At 36.0% G+C, this 20,831-nt stretch overlaps 2 protein-coding genes and 1 long non-coding RNA gene across 4 annotated transcripts; 2 read left to right on the forward strand and 1 right to left on the reverse strand.

The window, feature by feature from the left end:
• The first annotated feature begins 627 nt into the window (after positions 1 to 627).
• On the forward strand, positions 628 to 1,017 carry LOC116178404. The gene is made up of 3 exons (XR_004146839.1): positions 628 to 718; positions 768 to 808; positions 882 to 1,017. It is a non-coding gene; the product is annotated as an uncharacterized LOC116178404 (long non-coding RNA).
• Positions 1,018 to 1,056: 39 nt separating this feature from the next.
• On the reverse strand, positions 1,057 to 2,554 carry LOC116178394 (tRNA-splicing endonuclease subunit Sen2). The gene is made up of 3 exons (XM_031497886.1): positions 1,952 to 2,554; positions 1,279 to 1,439; positions 1,057 to 1,233 (listed from the first exon to the last, which is right to left on the reverse strand). Exons 1-3 carry the CDS (start codon positions 2,523 to 2,525, stop codon positions 1,096 to 1,098), a joined length of 873 nt encoding a protein of 290 aa, XP_031353746.1. The 5' UTR covers positions 2,526 to 2,554; the 3' UTR covers positions 1,057 to 1,095.
• Positions 2,555 to 2,659: 105 nt separating this feature from the next.
• Positions 2,660 to 14,639, forward strand: LOC116178385 (V-type proton ATPase subunit H). Of its 2 annotated transcripts, XM_031497871.1 has the most exons (9): positions 2,660 to 2,795; positions 3,008 to 3,089; positions 3,137 to 3,326; positions 3,372 to 3,590; positions 11,352 to 11,474; positions 12,964 to 13,323; positions 13,701 to 13,835; positions 13,884 to 14,083; positions 14,133 to 14,639. In XM_031497871.1, the coding sequence occupies exons 1-9, from the start codon at positions 2,717 to 2,719 to the stop codon at positions 14,323 to 14,325; spliced, it is 1,581 nt and encodes a 526-aa protein (XP_031353731.1). In that variant the 5' UTR covers positions 2,660 to 2,716; the 3' UTR covers positions 14,326 to 14,639. The 2 variants fall into 2 exon arrangements, with proteins under 2 accessions (XP_031353731.1, XP_031353732.1); XM_031497872.1 differs by lacking the exon at positions 11,352 to 11,474.
• Positions 14,640 to 20,831: the final 6,192 nt, after the last annotated feature.

Here is a 20,831-nt window from a genome sequence, read left to right on the forward strand (position 1 = left end):
TTATGTAAAGGAAAATAAGTTATGGCATAAATATTCTTCTAAATAAGAAGCTTAGCATTGCGCAGTCTCGCTGCATGCGCACATTTGATATTTACAATATGCGATATGCTTAGTTGTTAAAACGATGAGTTTTAAACACACAGCTTTACTAGAAGCATGTGCAGTTAAAATTTCAAAAAATTTCTGTAAATAAGAAAGTTGACATGCGAATTGCGCAACATATGAGTTGGAAAATGCGCTAAAAACATAAGGAAATTTGCGGATCAACTTTCCACTGTTCTATTTAAAATTAAAAAAATAGAGAATAGCTTTAATTTAAATACGTGCTTCAAATATGTATATTTATTCCAAATGGGTAACCTCTACTACCTCTGGTTCTCATTAACACGAAAAATGGAAAATTGGCATAATCGTTTGTAAAAATTTGTTAATTATAGATTCTAATCCAGATATGTGTTAATTTGAACCAGATTCTAGTATTTAAATAAGAAATCCATTCTTTTTACAAGTGAAAACTATCCACGCAATAATTCAGAGATTCAAAATAACGTCAAAATAAGCTGATTCACCTTGTATAAGCTGTGCTTACCATACCATATCTTAAATACTCCGGTGTTAATGGTTTGTGGCTCTGGGCTTTGCTCATGAACAAAAATGTCGGATACACAGAAACATTCAACAAATACTGAAAAACGATCATTGGGGCCCTACGGTTTAGGTAAATACTCATGAATTACATATGAAAGTTGTGTGATAAGGTACTTTAGGAGATCCCGAAGATAAAACTTTACGAAAAGTCGAAATCGAAGTATGTATACCTAAAAGAATGCGCGAAATCGCTCACAGAGAGAAATGCGCCGATCAAGTAAAGCTTTTTTCAGAATGTTGCAAATCTAACAGTGTACTTATGGTGGTAAATTGCCGACATGAAAATTCGGCTTTGAAAGAGTGCCTAACACGTTGGTACCATGATGAAGCGTTTAAAAGGAAATGTACAAACGATTATTTAGAGGAACGTAGTGAATATAGACGTACGGGTATAAGTAAGAAAAAAACTGCGAAACTTCCTGTTTCTATGTAAACAAGACAATAAATTTAGTATTCTAATAGATCACGATTTTCTGAAGGAACCCATCGTCGCATCAGCACTTCACTAATTTGTAACTTTTGCAAATCGGAGTGGTAGACCTCTTTCATATCCGATGGCCAAAGAACCTGGCAGATGAGTAACTCCTAAAATTGGTTGATAGCTTACGAATGTGGTAACCTGTTGTTTACCTTTCCTACGGTTTCACAAAGACGATTCAAGCCACTTAATGTAACTATATCCATTGATCTTCGACAGCTTTCCAATTTTCGTTCTCGTGAGTTCGCGTCTAAGACATCGATGATGACCAAATACGATGCATGATAAAAGGCCGGACCTTCTTTATATAGCACTAAAAAGAGATGTAAAATGTACCTAAAATAGGAGTAACTAAGAACTGTTTTTTGAGCTATAGTAATGTTTCCTATATCTTTTATAGCGGCCATTTAGCAACAAATTATGACTGCCATAGGGGACGATTTTATAACATAAATTTTTAATAATTTTTAAATTTAGGTAAAAATGGGGAAACTTACATTTAGCATGTATTAGTAACCAATAGCCGCCATCTTGGAAAATGGCGGCCGATTTTCAATTTTTTGACCATATTCATTAATCGTAGGAAATACAAACATTTGTTTTTAACAAAAGTTGAACAAAAAATATGCCCCCCCCCCCCCTCAAGAGAGGTGGGTGAAGCAAGGTAAAACAAACTACGTGTACATGATCAAAGGAATAATGTTGTGACCCCAGCAACATGTTATCTATGTACTGATCCTTTGCCCCTTAGACTATGACTCTTTCATTCTCTAAGCTTTGCCCCAACTTCCACTCCATTTTTAATGATTCCAGGTAGGTACTTACAATAGTCGCCGCCGAATTTAATTCCAGACTTTACCACCCAATTTTTCGAGCGAAAGTGGAGGTAGACTGCGTAATTTTGAACAAAATATTTATCGTTCTCTACGAATAAGCTCCATAATTCTTGCGGTTCAAGTAGCTTACGATTATGGTACACGTCTAAGCAATTAAGTGAGTGACTAAGAAAGTATGCCTCTTCTAGAGTTAAGTGCAATGTTTCGGTAAGCGCACTTGAGTCGATGAAGTACTGGGGTTGTAAGTTTGTGAAGTATTCGCTCTCGTTGTCGCTGTCTGGAGTTACAATTACCTTCCGTGTGCGTGTAGATTTAACTTGATTTCTCTGCTCAAATACCCGTTTACGTATTATTTGAGGTCGATCGGCTGTGCCGAATGATGGGTACCCTCTCGAGAAATTTCCCTTTCCGAAGCACCCTTTCGTATGTAACTCTTGAATTCCTTCAGTAACAATAACCGAGAAATTGTCATAGTGGCCCGAGTATCTTTGTCCGTTTAACAACCCCTTGAAAGAAGAGGATTGATGGTAAGACTTTTTCGAACGGGGCCTTTTTAATTCCATTTCAAACTTCGCGCGCTTCAACAATTGCCGCCAACATTAGAAAATGCCCTATCTCGCTCCTACAAACACAAATGGGCGTGTAGACAAGGCACGTGAGCGTCAGTGATAATCTGAAAAATCACGAGATTCCCGTAGCAGCAGCGGTTCGTGTTTTCGTATTAAATTTCGACAATTTTGCTGTAAAAGTGAAAATGTCCTCGTCGCAAGTACCCGCAGGGGCGAATCCTAAAATTAAGGAGATGATTACGTCTTTGGACGATGATAAAATTGGTAAGTAGAGCCTCACCCATACGCGATTTTCGTATCCACCGCCAATTTCAAACTTTACAAAATCAAATACGCCAATTCCACACTTCGTTTATTTGAAAAAGAGCCCAATTTCTATTTTTAAGCTCCTCACAAAACACCAAAAGATCACATGACTAACCATTACATACCAGGGCGTTTCAGAAGGTTTTGAGGCAAAATGTTGGTTATTTCAGATATGCTAGCAGCCACCAGTGTGCTGCAACAGCAGGCCACCGATATACGAACACAACATGTGAACTGGCAGTCGTACTACCAGTAAGTAGTACTACCCTCTTGTACCAACGGTAACGCTCACGTTTCAGGTCCCAAATGATTTCGCAAGAAGATCACAAGTTTATAACTGCGTTCGATGTTTCGGACAGTGCCGCTCGCGAAAAACTGCTCAAAACTGACCGGAACCAATGCGCACGTACGTTCTTAAACCTGCTCGGCCACGTCTCAAAAGACCAAACTCTTCAGTACATCCTGATCTTAATTGACGACATGCTGCAGGTATGTATGTGCCCTCGGTAGCCTCCCTCACTGTGTCCCTTGCAGGAGGATCGGACACGAGTCGAAATCTTCCACGAGTATGCCGCCAGAACAAAGGAGAGCGTCTGGGGGCCGTTTCTGAACCTACTCAATCGACAGGACGGTTTCATAACGAATATGACGGCACGAATTATCGCTAAAATCGCGTGCTGGGCGCAGACGCCCATGGAACGATCAGATTTAAACTTTTATTTAGCTTGGTTGAAAGATCAACTGAAAGTGCAGGTTTGTAGAGTAACGTTACGATAGTGGCAGGGCTTTAATCGTGCTTGACGCTTACTATGTGATTGTACAGAGCTGTGCAACAACTGTCTTTCTGAATTTTCATCTCCACACTTTCTGTGGCGGTTTAAAATGAAGTAACAGGTCAGTGTCAGTTCGACAATTGAGAGTTTAGAACAAGATCGGTCTGATTTTGAGTATACAGGGTATTTGACAAAAGTTATGGCAACTAATGCAGATTATTTTTTTATGTGGAACACTGGATTTCTCTGCCAGAAAAGGTGCTAATAGTCCAGATTAATTAGTATTTTATTGGTAATACAAAATATGAGCAACAGGCCACAATAAAAAACAAGGCGTCAACAATCTTTAAAATTCTGCGGGTAACCTATATGCTAGGGTCCTAGGTCTCACTGCATATTATTACTTTCATTTCTACATTTGTATAATGCAAACAAAGCTTGCTAGCTATAGATTTGCATATTTACTCAGAAGCTATAAATATGCAAAAATATGCAAATCAGGTCATAAAATCTAAAGATATAATTTAAAGAAAAACTAAGTGTGAGCCCATTATCTACCAACAATGATCATAAATCATAATAATGTATCGATTTTACCTTTAAAGTATGAGCTTTTATGGATTTAATGGGTTGTGGTTGATCACGTTTTATGATCATTGTAGAGGGTTAAGATAGGGTAGAGTAAGGGATTGCAGTGTGTCAATATTTTTAGAATGTTTTATATTATGGTTCAATAGTTATTGCCAACTTCACATTGAGTATGCAAGTCTATTGCCGGAATACTATTACAAACTTCATGCGAGTTGAAATAGAATGCTTAATTAGCTAAATTTTGTTAAGCATAATTTTGAGGGCGTTTTCAAGCAATGGCATTGCAATTAGGGGTCTGTGTGCACCAAAGTATTAGTGGGTACTATTCGCAGGAGGCTTTATCAGATACTTTTCAGAACACTTAGATGCTTTCCAGAGGACTTTGATTACTTTTTCAGGTTTTGAGTGTATTTTCCATCTCATGTTGGAGGCCTTAAGTACACCTACATTCAAGTAGTTTGGTCTTTTTGCATCTGGTAGTTTATAGCTTTGGCATCTGAGTCAAGAAACATGGTGACGGTTAATTTGCGCATGCGCGAGCTGCGCAGTGTCAACTTATTTATTAATAATAATAATAGTAATATTATAATTCCTTAGGAAAATTTACAATATTGTATGAACATGAACATATTTCTTTGAAACTTTAACCACAGATGCTTCTAATAAAGAGAAGCATATTGCATATTGTACCAATCAGATGTGCGCATGTCAACTTTCTTATTTATGAGAATATTCATGTTTTAACTTATTTCCCGTTATACACTTGAATAGTACGTTATATTATATGACCTTTTGGGAGTACTGGTACTGATCAATTTATGGAAAAGGACATTTACCTTTGAAAAGCTTTCTATATCTTAAGTGCCCTCCCGAGCTATAGCGTGTGTCTGCAAAGCGTAAATGAAATATTATTAAGTGGGCTTTTATAACCTTAGGCTTTCCAAAACGCTCCAAGGTCTTCTCGATGAACTACCACTTTTTTTGCTAAATTTATTTATTAAAAAGGTGATAGTTTGAGCATAAGGGAGGTAAATGTGTTTTGCATTGAATGGGTGACATTTGATGAAGTATTCTGTAGCAGTACTTACACAGCAACTTTCATACTTTGTTACCTGCACAACAGAGACCGTCTATACGGGTTGATATTCAGCAAAACATCGCCAGCTACGGCTTCTGATATTACTTGTTCATGTTGGTCTTTCATAATTTCCATATTCTCGCATTTTATTTATTCTAATTTAATTAATTAATCTAATTTTTAACACTTTATAGTAGTATATTATGATACAACTGTATACGTCGCGCCTTCAAACATTGCGGGTGCATTAATAGTATATTAAAGTACAAGTGTCATTTGACGAAGATTGTCGCACGAGGTAGTTTGCCGCATAAGCCGCGTAGCGGCGAATGCGGCAAAAGCCGAGTGCGACAAGTAGACAAATGACACGTGTGCTTTATACTATTTTTTCTATTTCGATTTTTATTTTAAATAATAAATTATACAAATTATAAATATTGCCTTTAGGCGTTGTTAGGTAATTTTAAACTATCATTCAGTGTATGTTGGTAATAGACACAATTCATTTATTTTCACGTTGGCTAACCTGATTCCTGTATTTTCAAACTTCAAACTTTTAATTATTTGGTCATAATTCAATTTTGCGGCAGTTATGATAAATACGGATGACAAACACGTCTCTTGTACCCCATCAGAGACCCAAGAGATTGCCAATGAAGCGACGTTAAATTTACTGCCTGTAAAATCGAAAGTAAAGTACGAGGAGTACAAAATTTTTGAAAACTGGCTGGCCGAGAAGGGGAGTTCAAAAAGTAAGCAAGAATGTACTGCTGGCATATTTTACTACGCTAAGTAAAAATAAAAAAAGTTCTACCCTTTGGAGTATATATTCAAAATTAATCGGAATTAATACAATCGGTCAAGTTCCTCGTACGTTATTTACACTTTACAGGTTATGTTTAGTTTTGATTTGACGGATACCGTTGACAGCAAAAAAGCGAGGGGTACCAACCCAACAAAATAAAAAAAATAATGCGTTTCTATTTCTTTCGGCATCATTTCTGTCTAGAAACGCACGCAAACTGAGCCAATCAAGTAAGGTTTCGGTATTGTTTCCACATCGAAATAGAAAAACATACTTATAGACGTGTATTATAGGTACCCTATTTTTTCCGCATTTTCTAAGAAAGTTGGATGCGCGATTGCAACCACTTTCTCTGTCTGTTCGTCCATCCTTTTTGACGATTAATGTGCGCATGCGCGAACTGCGCAATTCCAACTTTCTTTTTTATAGATATTTTTTAAATTTTAACCACAGATGTCCAGAAGGACAACATATTGCATATAGTAGAAATTAAGTACAGTGTGTCCAAGATAAGAATGAACACTATAGGGAAATCGGAAACCATAATACATACACAGTTGGTTAAATTAGAAAAAAGTTGCGTATTTTAGGGATTAGTAAAATGTTTTAAACATTTGGAAACTGATCGGTTTCGAAGATATTCGAAAAAAACCGAAATTAACCATATTCGTTTTTATTTTTTTCTGACGCTGTTTGAAAAGATATCAAAAAACAAATAACTCGCTGTGTTGATGGTGACTACCATAAACTGGGGTGGCATGGGACAGTTTTTTGTGTTTTTTTGCTGTAACTTTTTCACGGAAGACTCAAAAATTGTCAAAAAAATAATATAACATCTTCGTGACATGCCCCTTTGAATGACTTTTCCATTTTTGCCATCATTTTCACTCTTTGTGAAATTTTTAAAAAGGAAGGTGCTGTCCCAAGTCACCCCCAGCGGGGTCAGTAGGGACAAGTAATGTTTTCATTGATTTCTCATACCTAAAAGATTTTTGGAGGCTGGAGATGGCTGGGTGAGTTGGGACAAGGACTATATTTTAAAAAAATACAAAAATATTGTTTTTATTGAACAAAAAATAACGATTTCTTAAAATAAGCCACTTAGCGCTTAGTAATAGCCCATATAAAATATCTTTGGCGCTAAAAACTGTTTGCCCTCCAGGATTTCGCATTTTGACCCCTAAATTTTCGATGAATGGTCTATTTCGTAATACCGTAATTCGCCGCGGCCTCCCGGAGACTAAGCTCTCCGTTGGCATACTTTTCCAAAGCTTCTTCTAGTGTCGCTAGTTGTTTTTCTATAACAAAGAATGTGGAGGGGCCGACTTCAAAGATTTTTACATGCAGACACTTGTGTTTTCCTCAGGATACTACCGGGAACGTGGCACGCCACGTTAAAAAAATTTAAAAATAAACTTACCCAAGATACGGTGCTTAGCATTCGACCACCGGAAAACAAGAGATATTTTGGGGTTATGTTTTCAATTCGTGAAATGAAATACCGCCAATGTACTTTTCTGAATATTACAGATTCCGATACTTTACAGTGTCTAGTGTGTACTGGATCAGTTGAAATTTCGCTTTTACGTCATAGGTGGCGATAATAGGAGCATTTATGAAATACCTATCTCAATTTTGTCCCAAGTCGTACCGTAGTCCCAAGGGGACACGGTCAACTCGCCAAGGGCGATTCGCCACCGGACCACTCGCCACCGACCGACTAGCCAATGGGACAACTCGCCAACGCGACAACTCGCCAATGCGACAACTCGCCAACGGACGACTCAGTACTGCTAATTTTGTAAAAAAAGTTTATCGAAAAATTGTAGTCAATATTTGAATGAAGACCCAACCGCCTATACCTGTTTCTATTACTGCATTTTGATATAACGACATCTTCTGTAAATTATTATTTGAACAGAAAATTTGACAATCACATTAAACAGGGAAAAATATTTCATTGGCGAGTTGTCGCAGTGGCGAGTTGTCCCGTTGGCGAGTTGTCGCGTTGGCGAGTTGTCCTATTGGCGAGTGGTCCGGTGGCGAGTTGACGCGTACCGAGTCCCAAGCCACCCCAGATTACGGTATGCCAGACAATACAAAAAAAATGTCAAGCAAATTATGGAATTCTTGCCATAAGATCAAACGTCGCAATGAACTTTTGTGGGCATTGTAGAGCTTGAAACCTATGATTCCTCATAGGAAGCAAAGATTGACACAAGGAGGTTATATGAGACAAAAGATGCGTCATGAGGATGCAACTTGCGACCAGTTGGCAGTAGTTTATTTATGCCTTTATTTTTGAGTGGGCGGGGTTTCAGCGAATGCTGCTCCACCAACCCAATCCACTATACATTTATCCATGCCTGAATCCTTAATACCGCAGTCCAGCTTCAACTGAACTGCGCCCAGAGACTTGTTATAACTAGACCGCGCGTAACGTACATTTTACTATAAACGCCTGTTGTCAAGATAGGATAGGCAACCAACTGTTCATCGCGGGGCAGACGTACGTTCTGCAGCTTGCTTTAGCATATGTTTATTCTAAATTTTAGTAGCAAAAAAAGATAACATATAACTGTTAACTGTTTTAATCGAATTTATTGGTATTTTATTTGTACTAAATTGGTATATAACTGCCTTACTCTGGTCCTAATTCGATTTATATGTGTATTTTGGTGGTGAACACGCACGGGAAAATATACTCTTAAAACTAAAGATGTAAGTAGTAAGATATGATTATTTAGCGGATTTTAATTCAATATATGCCTATCCAAAAACCCAAATGGGCTGTCACTGTTATTTATTTTTCTTAGACTGCTGATAACCATTTTGTTTACAACGCGGTGTGGTGTGGATTGAATGAAAAACCTGAACACATTTTCAGCAATTTGGCAAATTTTTAATTCATCGCTTGATACGTGCAACAATCCTCCACGATTTTTTTCTAGTTAAAAGCTTTGGATGACTCTCTGATGCGAATATCGCATCTGCACATATGGAACATTTAACAGACTTTTAGCTATTTTTCTTGTAACAAAACCTGAAATATACTTAGTACCAGTAAGTACTTAGTTACGTCTATACCTAATAGGCAAATAGGTACTGCCGTTATCTGGTAAAGGATGTCGAATAATAGTTCTACGTTATTTTAAGTGAATGGGAAAGTCGAAAACGCTCGGTATTGCGTTATTGTTTAACACCTTCGTAGGTACCTGTCTAAAATAGGCTTCATTCCCCGCAAATGCACTATGGTGGGAGTAAATTTTTCTCTTCGAATGGCTCTGATCCATTGGCCCTTTAAACTTTTATCCGTTGGAAATCTGCATATTATTTAAAATTCTATCTACAGAGTACATGTTGATACGCACGAGTTAACCTAAGTTTATTGGTTTATTCTCAACAGAAATTTATCTGTTCACAAATTCGAGCTAATCACGAGAATAATTAAAGAACGGAACATCTAAAATAACAGCTTATTTCATTATATTGCACATCATCTCTGCGATTTTTGCCCCGCGGTGCATTGTGTGTTGCATACTGTGTCGACAACACCTTAGATACGTTAAGCGCAGTCTAGTTATAGCAAGTCTCTGACTGCGCCACACGGGCCGGCGTTCGTAATTATTGTTACATGCACAGAAATCTGTCTATACTGCAGGGGAAACTTCGCGAAAAGTCCTTCTGTGTTTAGTAGTGGCATGGCATGGGCGACACCTTCGCGACAGCCATCTTGTGAGTAGTGGTACAGGACTGGACTGCGAGTTTCCTGTATTTTCATTTTTATAGTGTTTGTAAAGTTCTCGCAATAAAAATCACCTATTATACTATGCGATCAAAAATGAGTGACTGTTGTCACCTTTGGAATTTTTGGTTACATGGGAAATCATACTTAACTTGAACTTCCAAAGGCGACTCAACTGCCGCTCATTTTTGATCGCTCGTTATTAACAGTACTAACGTACAAAATTTTTACTTAACCATCAGGGTAGGTAAAACGTATCTTAACCTTAGTTCATAGTTACTTGAAATTTGTGGCCTATTGTTACGTGGTGGATTTTATTAGATCATTAAGAAATGGCCAATGGAAACAAAAGTTTATTGTGCGTCACTAACCAATGAAACCATACATTTGTTTCTATTGGCTATTTCTTAATGACGTACCTACTAATGATAGTAGGTAATTGTGTAAACCTACCAACAGATACAATTATTGGCTTGGGAGCACGCCCAGTTACATAAAAAGTGTCTAGGTAGTGTATCTAAATACACTCATATTACCTAGTGTATGTGTGCATATCATATTATGTTGGAAGAATGTGTTTATCACAAATAGTTCATTTTCTACGCATTTTCCTTCCGTCTTTGTTTTTGTGGTTTTCCCCATAGAGTCCCAGTAAGTTTTTGTTTCTTTTTTTCAACCGTACAGTTTGCACCTCCTAGTAGTAGACACTTCTTTTTGACTTTTGTACCAAATTGTTTAAACCTTCTCAGTATTTTTCTTTTGTTTCTACTGTTTCCTCCGTATTTACAACCGTACCTTACTGTAATTGTTGTCATTTCATAATCTGTTTACTTTTATGTTTCTTTCTGAAGTGAATTCCTGTTCATTCTACTATCTGCTTCATTTTTACTACTCTACTATATAACATCTGTCCTCCGCTTAGTAACTCTTGTCCTTGTCTGATTTTCTTGCTCTTTCTTGTTTATGCTTTGTATATTTCAATGCAAATTATTATTAGTAGCTGTAGCAGGTACGATAATTTTTTTTAATGCTTCGTTTGAGAGTCGATACCATTTTTGATACATCACTACATTTACGTCATACGAAACCAAAGATAATTGCCAACAAAATTGTACCCAAAATACTCTATCTTTATTACATCCTAGCGTGCCTTTTTGTATTTGGCCAATACAAAAGTTGAGTAATTTACATGGTGTTGCACTTTTAAAGCTCGCCTGTGGAGCTAAAGTAGGTTTTTATGATGATGACCTGATATTTCCCTCACTTTTGTTTCAGTAAAAAAAAGACATGAAAATCAGTGATGTTGTTGCCGGTCGCAGTATGTAACTTAGATTATGTATAGTTAAGCTAATTATAAATGTATCTACGTTTTAAGTGTCTTCTCAATGTTTTATTAACCAATATGTAAATGACTACGTACTCACGCCGCGTCTAACAGTACAAACTAATTAAGGGCGGCACATACTGGCTTCCTTGGTGTGGGTGTAAAATTCTTATTCATGAGGTGTTGTCACTATTTTAGTTTAAACTTCTAAAGGAAGCGCAAGCTAATTCAAAGGTATATGGCGAAGAAGCACCTTCAGAAACGTACACCGAGGTGTCTTTCAGCATTGACGATCAGCGGCCTTCTAGTTATCATTTAACGGTAGAATTAATTATAAGGTTCATTAATTTATACATATCTAGGACTGTAAAATTTTACCAGGCACATAACATTACGGTTTTTAAGTGTTTGCATGCGGTAGCAACCTTCGGAGGGTGATTTTTGTTGAAAATGAAAAAAGTTTAACAGATTCGCTGCTGGCCTTCTGCAATGGAAATCCTGATTTGAAGGGAAGTCCGAATTCGGTATTTAAAAACGAGCACTTCACTCAGAGGAAAATTTTTTGGTGGAGAAATTCTAAGACCTTTTTTGTTCTTTGTGCAATACTATGATGTGATACCTCTTTTTTCTGCCCAATTAATAAAACTTAATCGTATAGTCGCACCAGGTTTCTAGAGGGTGGACTGTTATTAAACACCAGCTGCTGCCAGTGCTGCCAGTCAACAACTAGTGTCGCAGCGAATTTGTTAAACAAGAAGAGTATGGTTGTATATGTAATGTTAAGCGACTCCGTTACCTTAGCATCTTAAATTTCCGATTAAAGAAACATTGCACTATAAGCTCTGTAGCTGGCTAGTGGTACTGTACCATAAAAGAGCTTCAAGTCGCAAAAAATTGCAGACAGCGGCATTTTTTTGGTATGTTGTTAGGGAATCTCTGAGTAGTGTAAATCCAAGTTGGCAACCAAAAAACCAACCAAGGGTTTTTTGGTTTTTGGCCTTTATTTCCTAAATTGGGCATTTTTGGTAAAAACATTCCATAATCATTTCTAAAGTAGATCAAATTAGTTACGTTGTAAGCCCAAGAGCAGCTCTATGGGTCTGATAGATTTGAAAAATGCCCATTTTTTCCAAAAAAGGCAAATTTTTAAGTTTTGGGCAACTTTCGCGCAATTGAAAGTAATTTTTCTTGTGACACTGTGATTGGTTTTTTTTGTTGCAAACTTGGAATTACGCTACTCAGACATTCCCTAACAACATACCAAAAATGCAGCTCTCTACAATTCTCTGCGATCCAAAAGTACCAGGCCGTTGGCCCGCCACTTTTGGTTAACGTAGTGTCATTATGGAATTTGTAATAAACCCCTCGACTGTCAAGGTGTTCGCAAGTTGACTCCTACCACCTTGAAGCAAAATTTGGTTGGATTATAGACTTGAACTTCTGGTGTATACACATTTTAATATTTCTTTTCAGGTGGTGGGAGGTAATTTTCCCAAGCACCTCCATTTTGTTTTTTTTTGTTGACATTCAGATGTTTTGTTTCTTCAGCAAGCGCCATCTAAAGCAACTGAACTAATTAAAATGCTTGACTTTAAATATATTCCTCACATTATTGGCGCTAGCTTTAGCGACTCTAGCGCATTGTTTCTTTATCCCGAAATTTACCTAAGCTAACAGAATCATTTTAAGCAAAAACCGTACAACTTCCTAAACAAGAAGTGAATTGTAAGCTATTTACTGACCAAACAATTTACTTCTTCGTTTCATTCCGATCACACCACAACTAATCGCCCATCTTTCTACCATCTAGAACAACGAGTACATTCAATCGGTGGGGCGCTGTTTACAAATGATGCTTCGCATTGACGAGTATCGCTTTGCGTTTGTGTCCGTCGACGGCATCTCGACGTTACTCTCCGTTCTTTCGGGACGAGTAAACTTCCAAGTACAGTACCAACTTATCTTCTGCTTGTGGGTGCTCACCTTCAATCCGCTGCTCGCGGAGAAGATGAACAAATTTAACGTCATTCCGTTCCTCGCCGATATACTCAGCGATTCCGTAAAGGAAAAGGTTACTCGAATTATTCTGGCGGTCTTTCGCAATCTAATTGAAAAGCCGGAGGATAGCCAAGTGTCGAAGGAACATTGCATCGCCATGGTACAATGTAAGGTTGGTAGGAGCAAAGAATATTCAATATAAAGAGATTCAACACTATAGACAAAGGTTATTAGTTAGGAAACCCGCCGCTAGGATTTTCGCGGTGACACAGTTCAGTACTAACAAATGCAGATTTATACAGTGCGTTTGAGATTACACCAAATGCTATGTTGCCAAGACTCATCCAAGAAAATTTACAAAACAAAAATAACAAGCGTTTCTGTGTGTGCGCATGTGCATGAAACCATATGAACTTATCAACGACCCTATGTTCATGCTAAAAAGAGGAAATCACAATCACCTACTACCAGAACAATCTCTTTATACTTAATAGTCTTTGATAGTAACGTGTTGTTAGCCTCTCAGCTGGTGATTTACATGTGCTGTAGGTTTTGAAGCAGTTGACAATTCTGGAGCAGCGCAAGTACGATGACGAAGATGTGTCTAGCGACGTGGAGTTTTTGACCGAGAAATTACAATCGTCTGTACAGGACCTGAGCTCGTTTGATGAATACGCAACCGAAGTGAGACGGCCGATTCTTCGAGTACACATATAAATCGATGTGTTTCAGGTGAAATCTGGACGTTTAGAGTGGTCTCCCGTACATAAAAGTAAATTTTGGCGCGAGAACGCTCAGCGTTTGAACGAGAAAAACTACGAGCTGCTGCGCATTCTTGTTCACCTTCTCGAAACTAGCAAGGATGCGTTGGTGTTGAGCGTTGCCAGTTTTGATATAGGCGAATATGTTCGTCACTATCCCCGCGGAAAACAGTAAGAATCAAAGTTCTAAGCTAGTTTTACTGAGATTGCCTTTGTTTAGTGTAATCGAGCAGTTAGGTGGTAAACAGTTAGTGATGCAGTTGTTGGCCCACGAAGATCCAAATGTTCGTTACGAAGCACTGTTAGCGGTTCAGAAATTGATGGTTCATAATTGGGAATATCTTGGAAAGCAGTTGGAGAAGGAACAAAGTGGAGATTCCAAGGCAGCTCCTCCAATTTCCGGCAAATCCTAATTTCCTTAATGTTGTTTGTATATAAAAGTGTATAGTCATATGTACAGTTATAATTGTTAAGCTTTTATTATTGGTGAAAACATGTTAATTGTTAGTGTACTTTTTACAGTATTAAGTGTTCAACTCAAAGATGTAGAATATGGTTTAAACAGATTTTGGTTGCTATTTTAATTTGTAACTATTTGCTGTTAATACCACCAACATTCCAATTTTACTGAAAATCGGATACAGTATGGCATAAATTGTGTCAAGCTAGACTTTGAAGAGTATAGACATTTGTTAGATAAATTAATAAAATGTTTCTTAGTGTTTTATTTTAGAGGACTAGGTATATAAAATGTTTTGTAAGATTTTCTCCTCATACACTTCCTGCATCTACTATAAAGAAAAATCACAACATTGACTTAATTTAATAATTCGGGGGAACATCCGACATGAGAACTCATACCCGGTCGCACAATGGATTCAAATAAAAATTTATTTCGAGGCAAAAACAAATTAAAACAATACTTATATTACCTCGCGCGCAGACGGTCGATAAAGAAATCTTAAAATTACTTAACATTTTTTTTCTTATCAATACAAAATAATCTAGTACAAGCTTTCAGCCCGGAAAAAGTAATGTAGCTACTTACACAAAACAAGAAGTTTCATACATACCTAGCCAATTATACCTACGTATATTTTCGTTCCTACAACGGCTTTGTTTATGTATCAATAATTGATATACTATTTCTGCTGAATTGCATATAGCTATAGGCTTCCGTTTTTTACCAAAATTAGACTACACCAAAATTTCTCGGGAAAACACTTTTTCTTATTAATTTGGGTGCGTAGAATCCAAATCAATTCGTACTTTTTCGATCAGACTTCTCAATCAAAAGTTATAGACTAGAAACCAATTTCGAAAGAAAATTCAAAGGGCTGTAACTTTTGAACTAGTAGCCCAATCTTGGAACTGTTTGAAATTATGGATTCTACAGGCCACATTCTATAAGAAAATTTTTTTTCCGGGTCGATCTGAGACAATTTTTTTTTCGGGGCTCAAAAAAGGCAGTGTATAACCTTCCTTTTTTACCAAAAATCGACTACACCAAAATTTCTCGGGAAAACACTTTTTCTTATTAATTTGGGTGCGTAGAATCCAAATCAATTCGTACTTTTTCGATCAGACTTCTCAGACTAGAAACCAATTTCGAAAAAAAATTCAAAGGGCTGTAACTTTTGAACTAGTAGCCCAATCTTGGAACTGTTTGAAATTATGGATTCTACAGGCCACATTCTATAAGAAAATTTTTTTTCCGGGTCGATCTGAGACAATTTTTTTTTCGGGGCTCAAAAAAGGCAGTGTATAACCTTCCTTTTTTACCAAAAATCGACTACACCAAAATTTCTCGGGAAAACACTTTTTCTTATTAATTTGGGTGCGTAGAATCCAAATCAATTCGTACTTTTTCGATCAGACTTCTCAATCAAAAGTTATAGACTAGAAACCAATTTCGAAAAAAAATTCAAAGGGCTGTAACTTTTGAACTAGTAGCCCAATCTTGGATCTGTTTGAAATTATAGATTCTACAGGCCACATTCTATAAGAAAATTTATTTTCCCGGTCGATCTGAGACAATTTTTTTTCGGGGCTCAAAAAAGGCAGTGTATAACCTTCCTTTTTTACCAAAAATCGACTACACCAAATTTTCTCGGGAAAACACTTTTTCTTATTAATTTGGGTGCGTAGAATCCAAATCAATTCGTACTTTTTCGATCAGACTTCTCAATCAAAAGTTATAGACTAGAAACCAATTTCGAAAGAAAATTCAAAGGGCTGTAACTTTTGAACTAGTAGCCCAATCTTGGAACTGTTTGAAATTATGGATTCTACAGGCCACATTCTATAAGTAAATCTTTTTTCCGGGTGATCTGAGAGATTTTTTTTTCGGGGCTCAAAAAAGGGCAGTTATTAACCTTCCTTTTTTACCAAAAATCGACTGCACCAAAATTTCTCGGGAAAACACTTTTTCTTATTAATTTTGGTGCGTAGAATCCAAATCAATTTGTACTTTTTCGATCAGACTTCTCAATCAAAAGTTATAGACTAGAAACCAATTTCGAAAAAAAATTCAAAGGGCTGTAACTTTTGAACTAGTAGCCTAATCTTGGAACTGTTTGAAATTATGGATTCTACAGGCCACATTCTATAAGAAAATGTTTTCCCGGTCGATCTCAGACAATTTTTTTTCCGGCCTCAAATATAGGCAGTACTTTTAAGTTATTCAAATATTTGAGAACAATTTAGAAATGTTTAGGGAAAGTTTCCATTGTCACAAAATCAAATATAAAAATCTGAATACCGAACTCGATAGTCTACGTAACTTAAAAACAATAGGGACCTTTCTTATATCCTTAAGACCATGTGTACCAATTTTCAAAGCGATCGCACGTTTCTAAACAAACTATCATGCACACGGACAAACGGATGGTCAAAAATGGATCTGTTCCAAAATCGCTAGGATTAACATTAAATTCAGAAAGGCGTATGTATCATGTGCACGACGTACGATCGCTTTGAAAACTGGTACACGTATTCTTAAGGATATAACTGGAATAAGAAAGGTCCTGGTAGGTACCCTATATAATAATATAATAATAATAATACGCTTTTACTCCCCTTGTATTTGTATATAACAATAGAAATATAAAAAAAGCTAACCCCATACAAAGTATAACTTGATTTTTTATCTAGTATACTATTTTAAATTTTTAATGTAGTTGAGTGACAAGTATTTGAATACTTTTTGACCTTTGATTTGTGTAAAGTATTTACTATTTAGTATTCAAATACTTTTTGAAAGTATTCTGCCCAGCTCTGTCCCTAGGTAATGTGTCCAAGAATGGTACAATGACATCTACTAACGCATTTATTTCAAGGCCTCCTAAGAAAATTTTAAAATTAATATAAATATGATATAACGGTCACAATTTTAGAAAATCTTAAATAAAACCAAAAGCATAACAATAGGTATAGGAAATATAATAATAAATCAATGTAGAATTTTTTCGACATTTGAAAGTTAAAAAATGAAGCAAGTTTCATTTGCAAAAATCAACTTTTTAAGGTTTGGTTTGACATTAAAATTGACCAAAATTCAAGTTAACAGAGTCTTAGGTACAGGACTCAAAAGAAAAGCAGTCAAACATTTTAAAAAATCTTGAATAATTTGAAAACATATTTGATGATGGATACAGGAAAATGTGGTATAAAACGATGTAGATTTCGAAAATGCGATAAAGTAGGTACAGGGTGTTCTATTTAAAATAAGAAAGTTGCTATCGACATTCGGTAAAACCTTTGTGTGAATTTGATTTCGTTATTCAGTGGTAAACCGAAAGTGAAACGATTAGGTATGATAATATTATATTTCGATAGATCATCAAAAACTAGGTACTTATGTTGGCATGCAAATTTTCAAATTTAAAGTAGGTACTATTGGAAGTCTGAATACTTTTAGCATTGTATATTTGTTAGATACAATGCTTTTAACATTGATGTGTATAATCAATGCTTTTAGGTAACGGTTTGGGTGAAACAGTCTGTAGGTATATTAAAATCTATACAGAATTGTGTCGAATAATGTTTCTTTTTAGGGAATTTCCAAGGGAAATTATTTGCTGCTGCTGACCAAGATTGATGACATTATACCTACCTACCTGATTTAGGTATGTGTGAAGAAGGATATCAAATAAAAATGTTTGGAAATTGAGAATGGCACTGTAAATCACTCCAAAAGTGATTTATGGAAAGTGGAACGGAAGAGAAGATTGACTGCCTCAAATCTTGGGAATATAAAAGTATGCAAATTGCGTAAAACAACATGCACTTCTAAAACAGTTGCCACTATATAATATTCAATACAAATATACACTCAGCATATGGACTAATTTGAGGAAATGTACCAACTGAAAGTGAAGAGATGCGGATATAGATGACGAGAAACCATTTTTGGCGTATTCACCAGATGGTTCAGTTGGCGATACCTCAGATATTGAAAAGTTCATTGAATAGTAGCGATATTAACGAACCACTAGAGGCCTGTAAACTCAAATTAGGTAATTGATTATTGTGTCATAAACTGTTACTACGAAATTCAAGGTATTTTGCACACTAGCATTTTAGGGATGACAAATTTTGGCCCGACCAAATGGTGACAAAGCTGCAAGAGTTTTACTTCCAATGTTATATTTATTGCCGGAATTGGTTGATTCGCGACGATGCCGAAAATTAGATTTACTTATGGAATATGTTTATGACGAACTAATTTTATGGATAATTGTACATACCTACTTATTTCTGTATGACGATCATGTTTCTTTTTTATAGTTTTATAGTTAGTATCTAGCTTTTATTATTTATATATAATTTATAATATACCTACATACAAATTCCTCACAAAAATGTTATTTTTATCACCTTTTCACCATATTACCAAAAATTCTCACCTTTCTTAAAAAAACAACGACCCATTCCCATTTACTCCATTATATTTGCTACCTGTTTACCTAGACTTTCACAAAGCTTAAAAAATGACTACAGAAGCTTACTTATGGCTCTGTAAAATACTTTTTAAGATACATTTTTCTTCTTTCCTGATTATTAATAAAAAGATTAAAATACCTTTTAGTGTGTACAACTCTGTAGAAGCATAGTACAAGCTTCATATATAAATTAACATTTTGCCTGATTTTCTGTTATTCATACATACTGCACAAAAGTAAAAAAAACCATAACATTGCACTTATGGATGTATGGATGGTTTGTGTTTTTCTCTGTATAGAGCAACCAGCACGGGACTTATTTTATGTATTTATAGATAAGCAAATTCCAATTAGATAGGTACAATAAAAAGATAGGAATTACATTAAAGGACCTATAGGTACAAAACGTGTACATATAAGTACATAGGAAACATGATTCTTGAAAAATCTTTTTTTATAACAGAATAAAAGGACAAACAAAACTGGCTTGATTCGGTTTTCGGTTGCTGTTCAGACGATTCAAACTTTTAACTTTTATTAAGAAGAGAGCCCAATGTTACATATTATCAGGAGCATAGTGTATCTAAAGAATAGATGCAGGGAATCACTTTGTATCGACAATTTATAATTAATTCGATTCGCTTGATGGATTTTGAATCGACCGAAGCGTACGTACGGCCTAAAGGCTACTGATCTGTCACATTAAAAATGCGCTGAAATCATCAGAGACATTTTTTAACTTATTTTATTGTTATTTTCGTTTCTTGTCCCGATGAAGCCTCTTACAAAAGTGAGCGAAACGTTGACCTTTCGCTCTACATTGACACGGTCCTATCCCGGAACTCCGCATCTTAATGACTTTGTTCGTTGGAAGCCTCCGCTTTGACGCTCTGGTATAAACTTTCCTTGCGATGTTTGTTCTTGATTTCTATTCCATTTTATGGTTTTGAAGGAATCTCCGCCTCCAACAAGAAGCAATTTGGCTATACACGGTGTCCATTTTTCGAGTGCCCCTATGGGGATCTCACTTATCTTTTATTATTATTATTATTTATTTCCATGCTTCATTACAGGAATTTCCCAATTACAACGAAGCAGTTCACTTGCAAATATATAGGTACATTCACAAAACAGATAGACAGAGAGAAAGTTGGTTAAATGGGGGCAAAGTTGCCAATTTTCGTGCTGAATAAGAATCTGAAAAGACATTTCAAATATCTTCAATAGTTTTGAAGATATCTTCAATAGTTTTGAAGATATCTCAAAAAAACAAAAATTTCTGATTTTCGTTTTTATTTTTTTTATAATAAACTAATCGTAGTAGACATGTCTAATTAACACATTATTCGGACAGTTTTTAATGGAGATTTCAAATATGGCATCCTGTTTTTAATAACTCTCCAGATGACGGAGAAACACGTGGCAACTTTAGTTTTTCTTATGGGCGCCATTTTGAATTTTCACATTTTGAGATTACGTCTTTTTTTCTCTTTACAACGATATATCACACATGGTGGTTCAGTAAAACATTTTTCCTAAAAATACAATTTTTAATTTTTTGAGAAGAGTGCTTTGGAAAAACAAAACGTTCTTTTGTTGTGAACAAAAGGTTGACTTATTTCATGTAGTGTCATTTAGGTTTATGCTAGTTGTATTGCGAAAATGCCTTTTTCAAGTGCAGATCAAAGAGATAGGTATGATCCAAATTTACTACACTTCTCATCGAAATGCCCACATGACTGCTGCAACATACTTGCAGCGTTATCCAGAGGGGCAACAACCTAGTTTGAGGTATTTTTCTTTGCTGCATAAAAACTTGAGCGAATATGGTTCTTTTAAAAGATGTAGACAGCAATATGGTGATTATGAGCAGGCAATTTTGCAAGCGGTTGAGATGAAAATCGAATTTCTACTTCTCTGACAACGCTGCAACCAGACAGATGGATCAAACTGTCAAACTTTTGTTGACAACAAAA

This window comes from Photinus pyralis, unplaced genomic scaffold (genome assembly GCF_008802855.1).
Source record: "Photinus pyralis isolate 1611_PpyrPB1 unplaced genomic scaffold, Ppyr1.3 Ppyr1.4_LG8, whole genome shotgun sequence".
NCBI lineage: Eukaryota > Metazoa > Arthropoda > Insecta > Coleoptera > Lampyridae > Photinus > Photinus pyralis.